General features: G+C 41.5%; 1 protein-coding gene across 2 annotated transcripts in view; it reads right to left on the bottom strand.

Annotated features, from left to right (window-relative positions):
• BRIP1 (BRCA1 interacting protein C-terminal helicase 1) overlaps positions 1-18452 on the bottom strand; it is a 113467-nt gene that overhangs the window by 63317 nt on the left and 31698 nt on the right. For both annotated transcript variants that reach the window (XR_003765703.1, XM_029082166.2), the window contains exons 8-14: positions 11159-11380; positions 9689-9888; positions 7874-8006; positions 7095-7249; positions 4479-4644; positions 4224-4364; positions 1832-1993 (exon numbers count right to left, since the gene is read on the bottom strand). Coding sequence is in view for 1 of the 2 variants with exons in the window: in XM_029082166.2 (XP_028937999.1) it covers positions 1832-1993; positions 4224-4364; positions 4479-4644; positions 7095-7249; positions 7874-8006; positions 9689-9888; positions 11159-11380 (1179 nt within the window). In the remaining variant the exon portion in view is untranslated. The remainder of the gene's footprint in view (positions 1-1831; positions 1994-4223; positions 4365-4478; positions 4645-7094; positions 7250-7873; positions 8007-9688; positions 9889-11158; positions 11381-18452) is intronic.

Raw genomic sequence — 18452 nt, 5'->3', positions numbered from 1 at the left:
AAGCCACGCTGCGCAAATGTAGCTGAGCAAAGGAGACTCGCGACTAGGCAGCAAGAGGATAAGTCCCATCTCTATTCTTTTTGACCCCTGTGCTCCTACAGTAGCATAGACCAAGAAAGTGGGAGATCCTGGACAAATGTGGATCTCCAGTTCCATGTCTTCAGGCCGACACGGAGAACAGCGTGAAGTTCCAAAAGCACAGAAGTGCATGAGGACTTCAATTCACACACTGAAAATTCAGTTTGGCTTTCCCACTTTTTCCCTTTATGTAACTGGCACCTCCAAAACCAAAGCCCTTGGGATTGGTGATATTTTGTATACTGGAAGTGAGAGACTCGCTTGACACTGTACAAACTGGATCCAGGCAACAAAAGGGCAGTAAGTTGACTCTATTTTTATGTATCTTTCTTCAGGCCTGACCCCAAAAAAGGGAATTCTGAAGATCATAGCTACCCTGCTCCTGGCTTCTTGGTGGGGAGTGTAGGTATTAAACTTTTTTCATTAACTTTAACATTAGCTTCCTCACTCATCTCTCTGCTTCTGACTTCTCCCCTCTTCTTCCCCAACTAGGCCTTCGTTTCTTCTTCTCCCATTCTCTTCTCTGTTACCTTTGCACTTGAATTTGCACTCTTTATTCACCTCTCCCTCAGCCCAAATCTGTAATTTATTTACTTATTTACATTAATGTCTGCCTCCCCTTCTGTAGACTCTACACAACTTGTGGGCAGGGAGTGTGTCTACCAACTTTGTTATATTGTACTCTCCCAAGTACTTAGTACAGTGCTCTGTATGCAGTAAGTGCTCAATAAATGTGGTTGATTTATCTTTTTGCCAAGGCTCGGGGCCCCCGCGCCTGCGCGCCGCCCCGCCGCCTGAACCATCCTTCTTCAAAAGAATGCTTGGCATATATTTCTCCACTCCTCAAAAACTTCCCAAAGCTACCTACTTTTCTCTGTAGCGAGCAGAAACCCCTGACAATTAGCTTCGATCTTCTCCAATGGTACTCTCTTTACATATTTTGGGCATCTGATATTCAACAACCCTCAGCCCCACAACACTTCCATTCATGTCTATTAATCACATATTCCAAAATATTTATTTATATTAATGTCAAGCTCCCCCTCTAGACTGCCTACTCTCCCAAGAGTTTAGTAAAGTGCTCGGCACACAGTAAACACCCAATAAATACTATAGATCATGATATTTGCTCTTTACCTCTACATTTCAGCTCATTCTTTCCCCCAAGTTAACCTCCTTACTGTGCTGGCTCTTCACTATGTTATCTCCAACTGCCCGCTTTCCCTCAACTAGAATTTGCTCCCTCTTCAAATCCAACAGACCACAGCTTGCCCCATTTTCATATCCCTCTTGAAATCCCACCTCCTCCTCCCAAAAAATTTTCCACCACTCCAGGACACATTAACCAAATAGTCATACCACTTATGTTTATACACTATCCTTAGCAACCACTTATTCATTCATCTATTCACTTTTCCGAACTCTTGCCAGAGATATCTTGGTTCTTTCTCCTATACCCAATCTTTGTAAACAATCTGAGTTCACCTCTCTCCCCCATTAAATTATTAAGCCCCTTGAAGAAAGGGAACGTGCGTTTCACTTCAATTATAGCAACTCAAGTACGTTAGTACGGTGCATGGCACAGAGTATGGGCTCGATAAATATGAATTGATCAAACAAGCATCTTATAATGAAACAAAATGATGGCTCAGCAAAAACCTGAAATTACTTCCAAAACTCGGTCTCAAGATATTTAATACGAATATTCAGCACGATTTTTAAAAGCCCCCCAAATTAATAAGTATCTCCTTACCTTGTAAGATGGCAAAAAGCACAAAATCCCTTGGCTCACAGTTTGACACACTGATAACAGGAGTGCTCCCACTTCATCTTGGAACTCAAATGTCTCCGTGTGTTGGAAGGTGGCACACAGATTTCGACCTTTGGGTCCTGATCCTATGGTGCCAACCCAAACCTATTTCAAGAATAGCTCAGATTTAGAGGTACACTCACACCGGAGAGATTGACTAGCATACTCTCCTAGGGCCAAGATACATGACTAACCCAAAAGTAAATCAAGCAATGGACTGGAAATAAATTTTTTAAAATCTGCTTCTTTTTGTCACCATCGAGCTGGGCTTTCAGGGGAATCTGAATATGGTGGAAGTTTCTGAAGATACCCGGCTCTAGTGGCATGCCTGCATTTCTCTAGCAATGTAAGGAGGAGTGGGAAGTAATGTGAGTGCTTAAATGAAAATGATTTTTAACCAATAAATGAAGAGTGCTCTTACTGAGCATCTATTTTGTGCAGGACATTGCACATTTACACTGGAAAGAGTACAACAGACTTAGTAGACATGATCCCTATCCTCCAAGTGATTATAATCTAGAAGGGGAGGCAGCAGATTATAGACACAGGAGAAAGCAAAATATTAAAAAAAAGATATGGATATAAGTCCCGTGGGGGTGGCGAGTACTTTAGTGCTTAGGTGACAACTAAGTGCTGAAATAGCAGTTAGGTTACAATCACTGGGCTTGAGAGGAATGAAAAATGTGAGCTGGGGCAGTGTGAGAAGAGAGTGGAAAAGTACAAAGAAAAGAGATGACTGTCTTAAAACCAGTGGTCAGAAGAGATATGGGCAACCATTGGAAGGTTTTGAGGAGTGGTGCGATGTTGGTAGAATATTTTAGAAAAATGATCCAGTTAACTGTGTGAAATAGGACTTTGAGAGGGGAGAGAAGCAGCATGGCCTATAATAATGTGGTATTTGTTAAGCGCTTACTATGTGCAAAGCACTGTTCTAAGCGCTGGGGGGATACAAGGTGATCAGGTTGTCCCGCATGGGGCTCACAGTTTTTATTCCCCATTTTACAGATGAGGTAACTGAGGCACAGAGAAGTTAAGTGACTTGCCCAGAGTTACACAGCTGGCAAGTGGCGGAGCCAGGATTCGAACCCATGACCTCTGACTCCCAAGCCCGGGCTCTTACCACTGAGCCAGAGCACGGGCCTGGAAGTCAAAAGGACGTGGATTCTAATCCCAGTTCTGCCACTTGTCTGATGGGTGTTCTTGGGCAAGTCACTTCACTTCTCTGGGCCTCATATCTGTAAAATGGAGATTAAGACTGTGAGCCCCATGTGGGACGTGGACTGTGTCCAACCTGATTAGCTTGCATCTACCTCAATGCTGAGTTCAGTGCCCAGAGCATAGTAAGCTCTTAATACCATTAAAAGAGAGAGAGAGAGAGAGAGAGAAAGAAAGAAAGAAAGAAAGAGGGAGAAAGAGAAAGGGAGATGTGACTGCATTTGAAAGAGCAATCAGAGAATGAGGACAGGGAAGAAAGAAGCGTAAGCTCAAGTGTCTATGGAAGGGGAAAAAGACTGTGGGGTCAGAGGTGCAGATGGAGGAGGAAGATTTTTAAAGCAGGCTTTACAAATTCTATCTGTCCCCATTCTGATTGTTCTAATTTCTGTCTCTATTCTCTATCTTTCCTACACACTTGACCGCTCAGTCCTTACACCTAAATTTCTGAAATGTTAAAGTTAACTGTGCATTTGTTGCTGCCATTCTGTTTATTTGTATTGCCTCCAGACTAGACTGCATCTCCTCAAGGACAGGGACCATTTCTCCTTCACTCTTGTAAATCTTCTCAATGCCTCCTAGTTCAGTGTCCTGCACACAGTGGGTATCTAGTAAATACCACTAAGTGAAAATTGGAAATGACTTTCTATGAGATAAACATTTGTTTTTGTGTTGAAAAAAAAAGGATGAAAATACTAGAATTCAAATAAACGAAAAGTAGCATTTTAAAAAGTCCCCATCATGGAATTCTAGAAATCATAGTAAACCTTCCCAATCTAGTCCATTGCTTCATGGTAGCTGATACATCCTATATTTTGAAGCCCCAGGGAAAGAAAGAAAATGCTGAGATTGCAAACAATGCAACTCACCATCACCATAAAAGCATCGCAGTTTATATCTTTTCCAAAAATGGCTATTTTCAGCCTACTGCTTTCAGTATAGCAGCTTACTGGAATTTCCTTTCATAGGACCTTACAAGGAACTGGTGGGATTCTTATTGTAAATTGCAATGCCACATTTGTGAGCAACTATAACTTCCTGGGGCCCCCCAATGTAAATTTCATGGGGCAGAATTTATCTGAAATGTCCTAGCTCACCAAGTTACAGAAATCAAAATACTCACCTGGGAGTTATGAATGACATGATTAGCTTCCAATTGGATAGCAAAAGTTACACCAAGTTCTGACGAGAAGGATTTCATTGGTGACAGGGTACCGGATGTCAAAACAATTGTCCGAACTTGGCTACTTATATCTGAAAAAGCCTGAAGGAGAAAAAAAAGAGTTAACGTCCAAAATGACGATTACACTTAAATCAGACTGTTTCATTCACTGGAAGGTTGAGTGAGCTCGGGAATTCCTGTTTAGGTCTAACTCACCACAGCTGGGTTAAGGCACCAAAAATTTAGCACATGGACTGCCATTTTGCGCTGTAGCTGTCTCTTGTTTTTAGGGGCAGCAAAGAAGCCGTTTTTATCTGGAGTATCAGCGTGGTTTGTCCAAGAATACGACTGCTGTAGAGCAACCTTGTAGTCATCGGCAAATCTATACAAAAAATACCAAAATTGAAATGGGAAAACTTGGTGACATTTAAGGTGCTTGCCACATATGTTTATAGTGGGTGTTATTATAGTAATGGTTTACATTTAAAGTCCGCTCAAAATCCACTACAAAGATTATGCTTCCACTTTACTATAATTTGGAAATGGCCTAGTGATGAATAAAACCTGGTACATAGCACATAATTAATTACAAAATAGAAAACAGGTTGAGGCTTCTATGAAAGAGAAATGTAGAGATGGCACAAAGTGATAATGGTATCAAAATCAGGGGTAAAGACTGGTTCAACTCCAAATTGGAAATTCAGTCATTTATCATATCCTGAAGAAAGAGGGTCAAGGGCTGACCAGTTCAGGAGAGGGAAGAATTCAGCTGAAACCAGTTAGGTGGGCTTGGTGCATGGCAGATTTGAGGGCGGGCATCAAGTCTTCTGATTCTGCAGTCCACTCCCAAGTGCTTAGAACAGTGTTCTGCATGCTAAACAATCCAACAGATAATGTCTGATTCCCAGATGAGAAGGATGAGGAACACTGAAGATGAGCAATTTGGGGAAAAGTATGGATACATGGCAAGATAAAAGACGTTGAAAAGTTGGACTTTCTTCACTGTGAACAGGTTGACTTGGGAAGAATGAAGCACGCTAGCTGGGGTACAGTGGGAGAAGAGTGGATAAGTAGGAGGGGGAGAGCCGATTAAATGACTTCAAGTCAATGATTAAGGGTTTTTGCTTGATGCAAAGAGGAATGGACTACACTTTAAAAATGCAGTAAATTACTAATGCCATTATTGTATGGATTAGCAAATGATTCCATTATTATTAAATAGGACAGTAGGAAACTAAATTAGCAAAAAGAACTACATTACTTTCTTGTAGAGACAATGCCAGTGGGGGGGGGAGGTGGAGGGCACCCCCATTGGCTTTAAAGCATCTTTGGCTTAAAAGCAATTCACCACCTTGCCCCCTCCTACCTCACCTCACTACTCTCCTACAACCCAGAAGGCACACTTCACTCCTCTAATGCTAACCTTCTCACTGTGCCTCGATCTTGCCTGCCTCGCTGCTGACCCCTTTCTCTGGGCCTGGAACGCCCTCCCTCCTCAAATCCGACAAAATGATTACTCTCCCCCACTTCAAAACCTTATTGAAGGCACATATCCTTCAAGGGGCCTTCCCTGACTAAGCCCCACTTTTTTCTCATCCCCTATCCCTTCTGTGTCACCCTGACTTGCTCCCATTTTCTTCTCCTCTCCCAGCCCTACAGTACTTATGTACATATCTGTAATTTATTTATTTGTATTGATGCCTGCCTCCCCGACTCTAGACTGTAAGCTGGTTGTGGGCAGGGAATGTGTCTGTTTACTGTTGTATTGTACTCTCCCAAGTGCTTAGTACAGTGCTCTGCACACAGTAAGTGCTCAATAAATATGATTGATTGAATGAATGAATGAAGGGGATTCCATGGGGATGAGGAGAGTGGACTGAGATTAGGGAGCAGGTGGCAGAAAAGAGAGAGATGAACAGATGCAGAGAGACCTAGATAAACAGAAGGAGGTCCACACAAAGATTGTGGCACACAGAGACATCAAGAAATAGATCCTGAGAGTCAAAGAGACCCAGATGAGTGAATTCATTCACTCATCCAGTTGTATTTATTGAACGCTTACTGTGCGCTGCACTAAATGCTTGGGAGAACACAATGTGACAATAAAACAGAAATATTCTCTGCCCACAATGAGCTTACAGTATGGAGGGGGAGACAGACATTAACACTCCCTCGCTTTCTCTCACACACTCACTCACTCTGCTGGGTTCCCCTTTGGGCAGCAGGAATAGTAGAGCAAGAGAGAGATAGGGTGGAAACCGCCCAACCCCATCACTTCTGAGCAGCTTGTCTCCTTGCTCGGGGCCAGAGGGGCGGCTACTGCTGCTGACCTCCCGGATTTCTGATCTGCAGAAAGGGCCCCGAGTCTTGCAACTCAGAGAAGAAGGCACACAGCAGTTGGAAGCAGGTGCCAGGACAAAGGTAGCATCAGAAAGAGGCAGTTCTGCTGCATCTTCCTCCTTCCATTACCCTGCTGTGGCCAATTCTCCAGTCACACTTCAAAAGCCTCCCAGCAAGCCGCAAATGTGACGTGTTGTAGGCAAATCAATTCTTGGCCAAAACCCACCAGCTCCCATTGGTTCCCTAATTCCATAAATTCTAAAAATATTTCAATTTCACTTGATTTTTTTTTTCACATCTCTCAATGCTAAAAAAAAATATTAGCATGGACACTCACTGAATTTTCAAAACAGTATCTGCCAAAAATGTGCACATTTTACCAACAGCACCAATTAAAATTTATTGAGTTTCTACAGAGTGCATGACATTGTACTTAGAAGTAACTTCTTTACAAAAAGGAAATAAAAATATTGATCAAGTTTCTCCACTGACCTGTTATTTTGTCTAAAAAGATAGTCCAGTACCATAAACAGTCCTTTGAGCATAATCTGGGTTGGAGGACTCACAATAGGTATTTCCCTCACCTGCTCTTTGCCATGAAGTTGTGGTACTTTTTCTTCTTTTTCAAGGACAGCTGCAAAATGTTTCTATGAAAGGGAAATATCACATTAATAATCTCCTAGTCCACTTATCTATCAATCCATCTATGGTATTTATGGATTGATTGATATGTGCAGAGCACTGTACTGAGCACTTAGAAAAGTATACTACAGCAGAATTAGCAGATATGTCCCCCTCCCATAACGAGTTTACTATAGACTAGAGGGGGAGGTGTTCTCAAAATTAAATTGCTTCAAATATTCTCTAACATTACTATAATTACATACCAATAGCATAAAAGACTAATAATGTAGTTTCGAAAAGCTCTAATTAGCCAGAATACGAAAAAAAATAAGTAAAGGCACATTACTGCAGAATACACCCCAGCCAAATTGTTCAAAGGCCAGTTTTTAACTATTTTGTCTTGGGTATTTCATCTTTTAATACAAAAAGCCTTTTCCATAAAATCTATACATTTGAAATCCACTATCACAAACATTTTAAACATATAAAGAAGATTCAAAACACTCTGAGCTCAAAAGGGATGGGTTCTATACAACTCCCAGCATTGTTCTTAACACCTTTTTAATTCAAAAATATATTTTTTTTAACTTAGGTACAAATTCTCCTAAATCTCTAATGCTTCACTAGAGATATTTAGAAAATCTTACCTGTAAAATAGGAAATGTAACCGTTGTTATCCCCATTTTATGCAAGTGAGAGAGCATTTCCTTTCCACTCCAGACTTTACAAGCCTTTTCATAGTCTCTTTCCACGAGATGTTCGGAATTTTCTTGTAGCCAACTACAAAGGATGCAAAACAATAATCCTACTTTCAATTTTGAAGGGTCGTTTCAATCTTCCTGAATGTGTTATTTTGGGAGGAGCTAAGCAGAGTGATTCATGACCGTTGTATAGCATCCCAAATTCCTCTGATGAGGTTACACAGGCTCAACCTGCCCAGGTTATTTTTCTACAAAAACCTTCAGTCCATGCTTCCCCACTCCTCAAAAACCTCCAGTGGTTGTCCATCTACCTCCACATCAAAGAGAAACTCCTTTAAAGCGGTCAATCACCTGGCGACCTATGTCACCTCACTATTCTCCTACTACTACACAGCCTGCACACTTTGGTCCTCTAAAGCCAACGTTCTCACTGTACCTCGATCTCATCCATTTCACTGCCGACCTCTCGCCCACGTCCAGCCACTGGCCTGGAACACCCTCCCTCTTCAATTCGACTCTCTCCACCTTCAAAGCCTTATTGAAGGCACATCTCCTCCAACAGGCCTTCCCTATCTAAACCCTCCTCTACTCTTTTCCCTTTTCGTTTTGCATTTTCCTGACTTGCTTCCTTTACTTATCACTACCCACCCCAGCCCTACAGCATACTTTGTAATCCATAATCAATTTATTTATATTAATGTTTGTCTCCCCCCCTAGACTATAAGCTCGTTGTGGGCAGGGAATGGGTCTGTTACATTGCTATGTTATACTCTCTCAAGAGCTTAGTCCAGAGCTCTGCACAAAGTAAGTGCTCAATAAATACTATTGATTGATCAACCACCACAGTTTTAAGAAAATGTGCTTGCTATAATTGTTCAATTGCCTTGCAATCAGATTCTAAGTAGTTACTTAACTAGACATTTGGATTTGATTTCAGAAAAACGTGACCTCTTCCTAAAATTTTAAACCTAAGATAAGCACCGAAAAATCATTTTTTTTCTTCCTAAAATGAAAACGACCTCTAAAGATGCCAATTCTTCCATCTCAGTCCACCAGCAGGGGACACCATGGGAAAATGGCAGTTTCTGTTGTAAATAAATCTCATATCCCCTACTTTCCCTTCTCATCAAAAACCTTCACTCATTCCTCTCAAGCTAACCTACTCGCCGTTCCTACCTCGTTTATGTGTCTACTGCCTCTGATCTCTTGCTCTCACCTTTTCTCCTCCTCCTCAGGGCCCCTAAATCACAGCTCTCCCCATCTTCTAAACTCTTTTGAATTCGCATTTCCTCCACAAAGTCATCCCCAGTTAATTTATCATCATCAATGGTTTTTAATGAGTGCTTACTATGTGCAGAGCACTGTACTAAGCACTAGGAGTAAATACGAGAGAGTTGGCAGACACGTTCCCTGCCCACAACAAGCTATCTCCCCCCGCCAAGTATCTGTGCACTCGAAAACGTTGGAGTCTTTGCTATTTATATAATATAGTATTATTTAAATAATCCAGAGTGGCAGTGTCATTTAAGAAATAGTTGGCTATATTAAAAATCTTCAGAAAGAAAACTGAGGATGTTGGAAAGAAAAGAAAAATTAAGAGGAAAAATGCTCATTGCTCAACAAGCACACAATGTACATTAGCATTAACGCGACATACAGAGTGTCGATGGAAGGATAGAACTGTCGAACGTTGAAACTGAAAGAGTCACTACAGATTCTCCTAAAAAGGGATGGTGGGTATTGCCAGGCCCATTTCCTTACTTGATGAGGCTGTAGCAAACAGCTCGCAATGGTTCATGGTCTTTTTTCCTTATATTGTGGTTTATCATGCTATCCAGTTCATCTCGAGCAAACCTCAGTTGAGTTTCTGTAACACTGTAACTGGCTGATTCCCGGGCACAGTCTTCAATATTATGAGCCTCGTCTAAAATGACGACCTGCTCCTTCAGACTGATAGCCATCTACAAAAGAAAACAATATTCCTGTCAAAATTACGATGAAGCGGACCACATGATTAGGCTTAATCGGGGAAAGGCCTCTCGGAGGGAATGTGCTTTTCATAAGGCTTTGAGGGTGGGGAGAGCGATCATCTGTCGGACAGGGAGAGGGAGGGCGTTCCAGGCCAGAGACAGGACGTGGATGAGGGGGTCAGTTGTGAGAGAGATGAGCTGGATGTTCGGCCACTAAATGCAGACATTGAGTATGGGGGCTGCTGAGTCCTGTTTCTGATCCTGTTCCAGGTTTGGAAACAGGACTCTTGTGTCCTTGTCCTCGGCTTGACAAGATGAGGTCAGCCCACGACAGGAGGCCGGCACTTACTGGTTTTGCACGGACTATGTGCTCTAACAGGGGTTTTACATATCCTAGCTGTATAAAGGGATAAATGCTTGTGCCTGAGCAACACACCTGCACAATCCTGACTCTCACCCCTACACCGTGCCAGGCAGGTTCAGGCCCCAGACTCTTCCTTGGTGATGGTTTGGGCTAGGCCTGCCCCCAAAAAGTCCATCAGTCAGCGAGGAGCTCTCGGGGAACCAATTAGCTGACGTGACTTCCTAATACCTGGAGAAGCCATGTGGCCTAGTGTAGAGTACAGGCCTGGGAGTCAGAAGGATCTGGGTTCTAACCCGAGCTCTGCCTCCTGCATGCCATATTATCTCGGGCAAGTCACGTACACTTCTCTGTGCCTCAGTTTCCTCATCTTTAAAATGGGGATTCAATACCTGTTCTCCCTCTCCCAAGTATACTCCCAAGTTTCTATGCACAAACTAAGCATTCAATAAATGTTAGGAATGAATGAAAGCATGTGCGAAGTTTTCCGGATATATTCCTTCCCACAAACAATATTCAATAGTCTCTTGGGAAATGCTTTCCTTCATTTATACTTGATTTGCCTTAAAAGAGAATTCTAAAAATAAAGCTGAATAAAAGGTTTCTCACAGAATGCAAACTTAAAAATGTCATCAAAATGGTCATTTTTATTTCAGATTACACTGGTGGAATAATATTACTAGGAAGGAGAGTTTTTTCCTCTTTTTCAGACCCTAGCTCCACAATTTATTTTTTACCTTAATATTAAAAATGATCATTTTTACCACTGAAATTCAATATTCTCATTTCTTTATAAAAGAAAGAGACGCAAATGCTATAATGAAAAATAGTTAAAAGGTTTTTACTCCCTCAAATTACAGTTAAAACAATGGTTTCAGCAATCCTTACATACATACTTACAGTTTCTCTTATTTGTGAATCTAGGAGATAGTTGTATGGGCAAAACACAATGTCGGCATCTAGCATAAGTTCTCGAGCTGCATAATAAGGGCAGGAACGCAATTTTTTCCCCAGGCTCACGAGTTCTTCTATATCCCAAGCTCTGCACATTCCTCGGACAGTCTGTAGAGCATGCTGTTCACAAATCTTATGCACCCCGTGGTAGTAATGACAGGATCTGCCCTAAAAGTAAATATGAATGACTGAAACATGAACCAATATTAGAATAAGAGAAATTTAGTGCTTGTTTTCTTTATCAACTCCTAGAATCACCAAACGATTTTCTTATTCCTCATAGTTCTTATTTCTACTACATCATTTTTTGATTACTACCACATGCCTCGGATAACTTTAACAAGATCCTAACATCGTCCACGCTTCAGCCTGTTGCCCATCAGCCACCCTTTAGACTACGGCAAGGGTCGTTTCTATCAAGAATCATTCCATCCCCACTGCTCTCCCGTCTTCAAAGCCTACGTTTATTTCCAAATCCTAACAAACTGTAAAGCCTTCATCTTAAGTGTCCTAGTCTCCGGATAAACCAGACTTATATTTTCCACTCTGCCCTAGAAAACCTGCTTACTGTGAATTCCTTGAGGGCAGGGACCATGTCTTTTGCTTTAATTATACTCTTCTAAACATTTGGTGGAGAGCACTATTCACAGTAGTGCTCAAGAGCGACTTTCTGCTCCGAGTACGGAACGTGTCTCCTAACTCTTTTGTCGCATTCTCCTAAGTGCTCTGCACAGTGCTCTGCACATAGTAAGTCCTCAATAATACCACTGATGAAGATGATGATGAAAGTATTTATTCATCATCTAAGTGGAGAGCACTGTACTAAGCACTTAGGTGAGGCCAACAAAAATGGAATGCCTAATTCCAGTTCTCAAGGAGTTTGAAATCTACCAGGGGAGACAAACACTAAAGGAAAAGGGAAGTAAATGCACATTAGTGCTTAAGTAATACGGTATGGAATCAATCACTGGTATTTGAATATTTACCGTGTGCACAGCACTGTCCTAAGCACTTGAAAAAGTACAATAGTTAATAGACATGATCCTTACTCACAAGGTGCTTACAAGATAAAATCATCAGTGCGATTGGAGGTGGTGATTACTCCACATCTCCAAAGTCTTACTAAAATCAAATCTCTTCCAAGAGGACTCCCCCCACTAAGCCTCTAGACTGTAAGCTTGTTATGGGCAGGGAATGTGTCGGCTAATTCTGTTGTAATAAAAACAACACTGGTATTTGTTAAGCGCTTACTATGTACCAGCCGCTGTACTAAGCGCTGGGGTGGACACAAGTAAATTGGGTTGGATAAGACTGTACTCTCCCAAGCACTTAGTACCGTGTTCTGCACATAATAATAATAATAATAATGTTGGTATTTGTTAAGCGCTTACTATGTGCAGAACACTGTTCTAAGCGCTGGGGTAGACACAGGGGAATCAGGTTGTCCCACGTGGGGCTCACAGTCTTAATCCCCATTTTACAGATGAGGTAACTGAGGCACAGAGAAGTTAAGTGACTTGCCCACAGTCACACATAGTAAGTGCTCGATAAATACAATTGATTGATTAGCCCACCCCCTTCCTTGCCTAAGCACTTGTTCCCCTTCAGTGCCCAGCCCTTCAATACTTACCATGCATATCCATCTGGAATTGATTTTAATGTCTGTCTCCCCACCTAGTCTCTAAGCAGGGACTGTCTATATGCTCTCTTTTATAATATACTCTCCCAAACACTAAGTACAAGGCTCGGCACACAGTAAGCACTCAATACATACCACTGATTAATTGATAGCCTCCTCGAGATGTGATTTCTGAAGGGCTTGGCAAATTAGAACAAGCTGTGCTCCAGGGTATAGGGATGGGGGGAACAGGGTATAAAGACATTTAAATAAATGCTACAGGAGGTTGTGAGTACTATGTGCCAAGGAGTACTTAAGTAAATGCTTAATGAACACCACCATTAAGATACAAAATTAATTCATTCAATTTATCTGTTCGATTGTATTTACTGAGTGCTTACTGTGTGCAAAGCTCTATACTAAGCACTTGGGACAGTACAATATAACAGACACATTCCCTGCCCACAATGAGCTCACAATCTAGAAGGGGAGACAGACATTAATATACACAGATAAATAAATAAATTATAGATATGTACATAAGTGCTGTGGGGCTGGGAGAGAGGATGAATGAAGGGAGCAAGTCAGGGCAACGTAGAAGGGAATGGGAGAAGAGGAGAGGAGAGCTTAGTTAGGGAAGGCTTCTTGGAAGAGATGTGCCTTCAATAAGGCTTCCAAGTGGGGCAGAGTAATTGTCTGATATGATGAGGGAGGGATGGGGGTTACGGGGTATAAAGACATTTAAATATATGCTAACAGGAGGCTGAAGTTTTGAAATGGCAGTTGGGGGATGCAAAATGTGGGTGCTAGGCAGATTAACTGGGGAGAGAATTAATTTAGGAAAGGCCTCCTGGGGGAGATTTCAGAAAGGCTTGGGAGATGGGGAGAACTGTGGAATAAAGAATAGAGTGAGTAGGACAAAGGAGAGAAGCTCTCTGTGTACCTTAAGCAACTGGTTAGGGTTTTCCTGTTTGATGCAATTATTGGAGGTTTTTGAGGAAACAGGGAGACTGGAGTAGAATGATGTTTTAGAAAAATTATTTGAGCAGCCAAAGAAATGAAGTTAGTCATCCTAGGATTGGCTCATCAGAATTACTGAAAACTCACCATTTAAAACATGAATGGTCTCAAATTAACCCCATCTGCCTTCACTAACATCAATCATCCTAGTAATCTCCGCCAGCCCTTCTACACAGATCAACTGACAATATGTTACACTTAATGTCCCTGCCATAACACGTGTTTTCCAATAGGCACACAATTAGGGAATTAAGGAACCTTCTTCTGACAAAGTGAGCCCTGTTTGGCCTCGATGTGCTACCACTATTGAAGAAACTGCATTTAGGAGTGAGTACTTCAGTGTGACTTTTTCCTTCCAATGAGCTGTACATGTTCTCATTTGGGGTTGCCCTGCCTCTCAATACTGTACTACCAGAAATACCTCAGTCTTTGGTTTGGACAGAGAGACAGCAGCATGGGGCCCTGGGAGTTAGAAATAATAATAACAATGGTATTTGTTTAAGCGCTTACTATATGCCAAGCACTGTTCTAAGCATTGAGGTAAAGGGAATCAGGTTGTCCACATTGGGGTCACAGTTTCTAAATCCCCCCTTTTACAGATGAGGAAACTGGGGAAGTCACTTAACTTCTCTGTTCCTCAAGGCCAGATAGCAGACAAGTGGAGAGCTGGGATTAAAACTCAGGTCCTCTGACCCCAGGACATGGCTCTTTTTCACCTGACCACACTGCTTCTCTACTCTCTCCCTTTAATTTTCTCCTATATTTTCTCATTCTCTGGGACTCGACCTCCCTGAACTCTTCCTTGGTCCGTCTTATCTTCGTATGAGGGTATATATTTGGCATCTTGCCTTTATGGCCATGTGAGTTTCTCTGTATGTGCCCTTCAGTTTTAATTGTGCGGCTCTGACTTGGTGCAGAAGCATGGACTTATGCATTCTACATGAATATCCTATATATGTTTGCGGGAAGAAAATTTTGTAGACATGAGCATATGTATTTGGTTAACGTATACATGTGTGGGCGGGAATAACGTAATGTATTTGTGGGGATAAAAGTGTGAAATGAATGTGAATATTTTTAAGGGTCTGGGAGAAGGCACAGATGGGTGATTAGAGAAATTGTGGTTGTGTCATTCTGCCCACAAATCACAAAGCAAGTCTGGGAACCGCCCTCTCCTAACTCTCTTACCAACTACAGCAGAATGAAGCCACCACCAGTGGCAGCTGAGACTAGAAACTCAGGGCAAGCCAGCAGCAAGCCGAGCTGTTATTCCTGTTACTTTCTCTTGCTGCTGCTGGGCCCCAGTTTATTGCTCTTTTGCCCTGGCTGCTAGAGTTCCAATCTCCATCCTCGAGGGAAATAGTTCAGCCTTGTGGAAAGAACATGGGTCTGGCAGTCAGAGGACCTGGGTCCTAATCCTAACTTGTCTACTACTTGTTTACTTTGTGACCTTGGGCCAGTCACTTCCGGGAAAAAGTATAGGACAGGATCATTAAATCAGCACCATATATTCATCTGAATCCAAGCTCCTAGATGGCAGAGAACAGATCTCTTTCTGCCTTTTGTAGTTTCCCAAGCTCATAGTATACGTGTACCATACCCAGGCAGGTTGCACGATAAATAGTATAACTACTAATTCTACCAGCTGTTACCAAAAACAGCTGTCCTTGAATACTCTGTACCTGGTGGAAGAGATTCTAACATAGCTGAACAATATTAAGGCATATGAGGCTAGAAGGAAAGTCTTAAAAACAGACCTCAAGTCATGATGTGCTAAAATAGCTAAGGGCCTGAGGAGGAAATTGTGAAGTAATACAGGGCCAAGGAGTGAAGGGGTTGATGATTAAGGCAGAGATGGCCTGGTGTTCTAGTGGGCGGTGTTGAGAATCGGGAAGAGGCAGCAGGAAGACCAATCGGGAGTGAATCTAGAGGGTCAGCAGACATAGCCATTACCATTAGTTCAAACAGCAACAGTAATGACCGTTTAATTCTCTACTAAAGAATGCCACAGGAAAGTTGGGAAAATCCCCGGCGTAGACAGTTCAACTCTATTGCCCTTCTTTATTTCCCAATTTGGGTATGACAGTGGGGAGAAGCTGGTGAATGTTCATTCCCACTGCTTTGGGTATGGCATGATATAGAACAGTGCTTGACACATAGTAAGGCGCTTAACAGATTCCATCATTATTATGATATCCACAAGTGGGCGTGGAGTAGATTCAGTGTAGCAGAAACCAGGTTCGCTTGCATGGCATCGGTCAAAGCGTACGTTGCTAAAATGCCCGGCCTCTGCATTTTTGCCATCTTATAGGATTTTTACAGTGAAATTGCAAAACGAGTGCAAAAGGGCAAAGCATACTGCTGGAGGTGCCCTTAAATTATATTATAGAATTTTCATCAAGCCTCCCCGTCATGATGATATCTTTGAACCATTTAATAATAATAATGTTGGCATTTGTTAAGGCGCTTACTATGTGCAAAGCACTGTTTCTAAGCGCTGGGGTAGATACAGGATAATCAGGTTGTCCCAGTGAGGCCTCACAGTCCTAAATCCCCATTTTTACAGATGAGGTAACTGAGGCACAGAGAAGATAAGTGACTTGCCCAGAGTCACACAGCTGACAAGAGGCCGCAGCCAGGATTTGAACCCATAGACCTATGACTCCCAAGGCCCGTGCTCTTTCCACTGAGGCCACGCTGCTTCTCTACCTCTCACCCATGAATTCCCATTTAGTGGTTACTAGAAAGTAATTTTCTCACAGTTAGAGGTTGTTCACAAACTCAAGTTCCACATTATACTAAAAAATTGTATTTTTTTTTTTTAGATCATAGGACAATTTTCTTCTTACATATCTTTCAAATCCACCACATGCCACTGATATGTTCACTGTAAATGTGTGAATGCGCTTGTATAGAAAACAGTAAATTCTGTTTCTATATCTGGATTCCATTTGAAATAGTGTAAGTTTCCTTAAACAAAACTCAAACTAATTTTAAAGGTCAATTACCTTCTCTTTCCAGGATGAAGAGTACTTGAGCAAAGGAAACAGCCAACAAAACACATGTCCCTTTGTGATCGGAGCCAAAAATCAGAAAGTTTACCACTTGCAGGGCATTTAAATGACACTCATGCACAGACTGATAGGAAAACCCGAAAAGGCTCAGCCATTTTACCAGTGTAACACAACCCTAAAGGGAGACTGTCAATTGAAGTGTTATCACGCTTTAGGCTCTTTTCACTCAAACTGTCAGGTATCTATTTATCATCTCACTTTGGTAGTGTTGCTTTAGTAAATGCAGACACCTCCAGTGACATTGTAATTGGCCGTCATTACAATACCAAGTTACCCCAAGGGCTTGAGAACAAGAAAAGCAAATGCTCGCTTACATTCATGGCACCAATGGAAACAACTTGGCAATTAAAAGCATATATTCCACTGACTCATGTGTAACTCACTCAATATTTACTGATGAGCCATGACTGCAAGAAGGCAACCTTCATACAGTTTATGTTATCACTTAATCACAGTTCTTACTATTAATATTAAAAATAATGATATTATTTGGTAAGTGCTTACTATGTGTGAAGAACTGTTCTAAGCGCTGGGGTAGATACGAGCTAATCGGGTTAGGCACGATCCCTGCCCCATATGGGGCACAGTCTTAGTCCCCATTTTACAGAGGAGGTAACTGAGGCACAAAGAAGGGAAGAGAACTGCCCAAGGTCACACAGCAGAAAAGCAGCGGAGCCAGAATTAGAACTCAGGTCCTTCTGACTCCCAGGCTCAGGCTTTATCCATTAGGCCATGCTGCTTCACAAAAGCAAACATTTAGTAAACATTAACTTTGAGACTAAAGAGTCCATATCTTAGGAGAAAATGATGATTTTGTTATTCATTATCAAAGATTAAAAATGACTAAAAATTAAATAAAAACTAAGTTGGCTGGGTTGTTATACGATTAGGGAAAATAGGAATACTAACGTTTTAAAAACAAGTTTATGACCTACCGAAGGGTAGATCATAACTCAACCGATGGGACAGAGGAGTAGGCAAATTATACAATATGTTTAGCATTAATAAAACACAAAGAACAGATCTGCATTACACCTACATGTATAGATTCCACAAAGCAAATTTTCAAAGTTTTGGGTAATGAAGCAAACTTCTATTTAGAATTGTGGGAAGCTTGCAAACCTCTGCCAGAGGGAGACCTCTTCCTCTACTTTTTGATACTGATTTTTAAAATCTATTGTACTCATGTGAGTTCTTTCTTTTGCCTAAAGGGGAATATATTGTTAATAAAAATAAAAATAACTTTGAATTTATAGAAATAGTTTGTAAAAATTACTGTAGCTTCATTGGAGAATCATTCTGGACTTGGAATTCCAACTTCTATTCCCTTTTCTTTTACATATTTTGCTCTGCGTCTTTAACCAAGGCATTGAAATTTCTCAAGTATTTAGATCCCTCCAAAGGATTAACAGAGTAAAGTACCAAATTTTTTCAAAGTGCTTTATAATCACCAAAGAGTCTTCTAAATATATCTATTAAAGTAGGTCCATTTTGTTCTATCCTTCTAATAAACACAGAAATGGAGATA

This window comes from Ornithorhynchus anatinus, chromosome 17, assembly GCF_004115215.2.
Source record: "Ornithorhynchus anatinus isolate Pmale09 chromosome 17, mOrnAna1.pri.v4, whole genome shotgun sequence".
Lineage (NCBI taxonomy): Eukaryota > Metazoa > Chordata > Mammalia > Monotremata > Ornithorhynchidae > Ornithorhynchus > Ornithorhynchus anatinus.
This window is presented reverse-complemented; position numbering and strand designations above follow the sequence as displayed.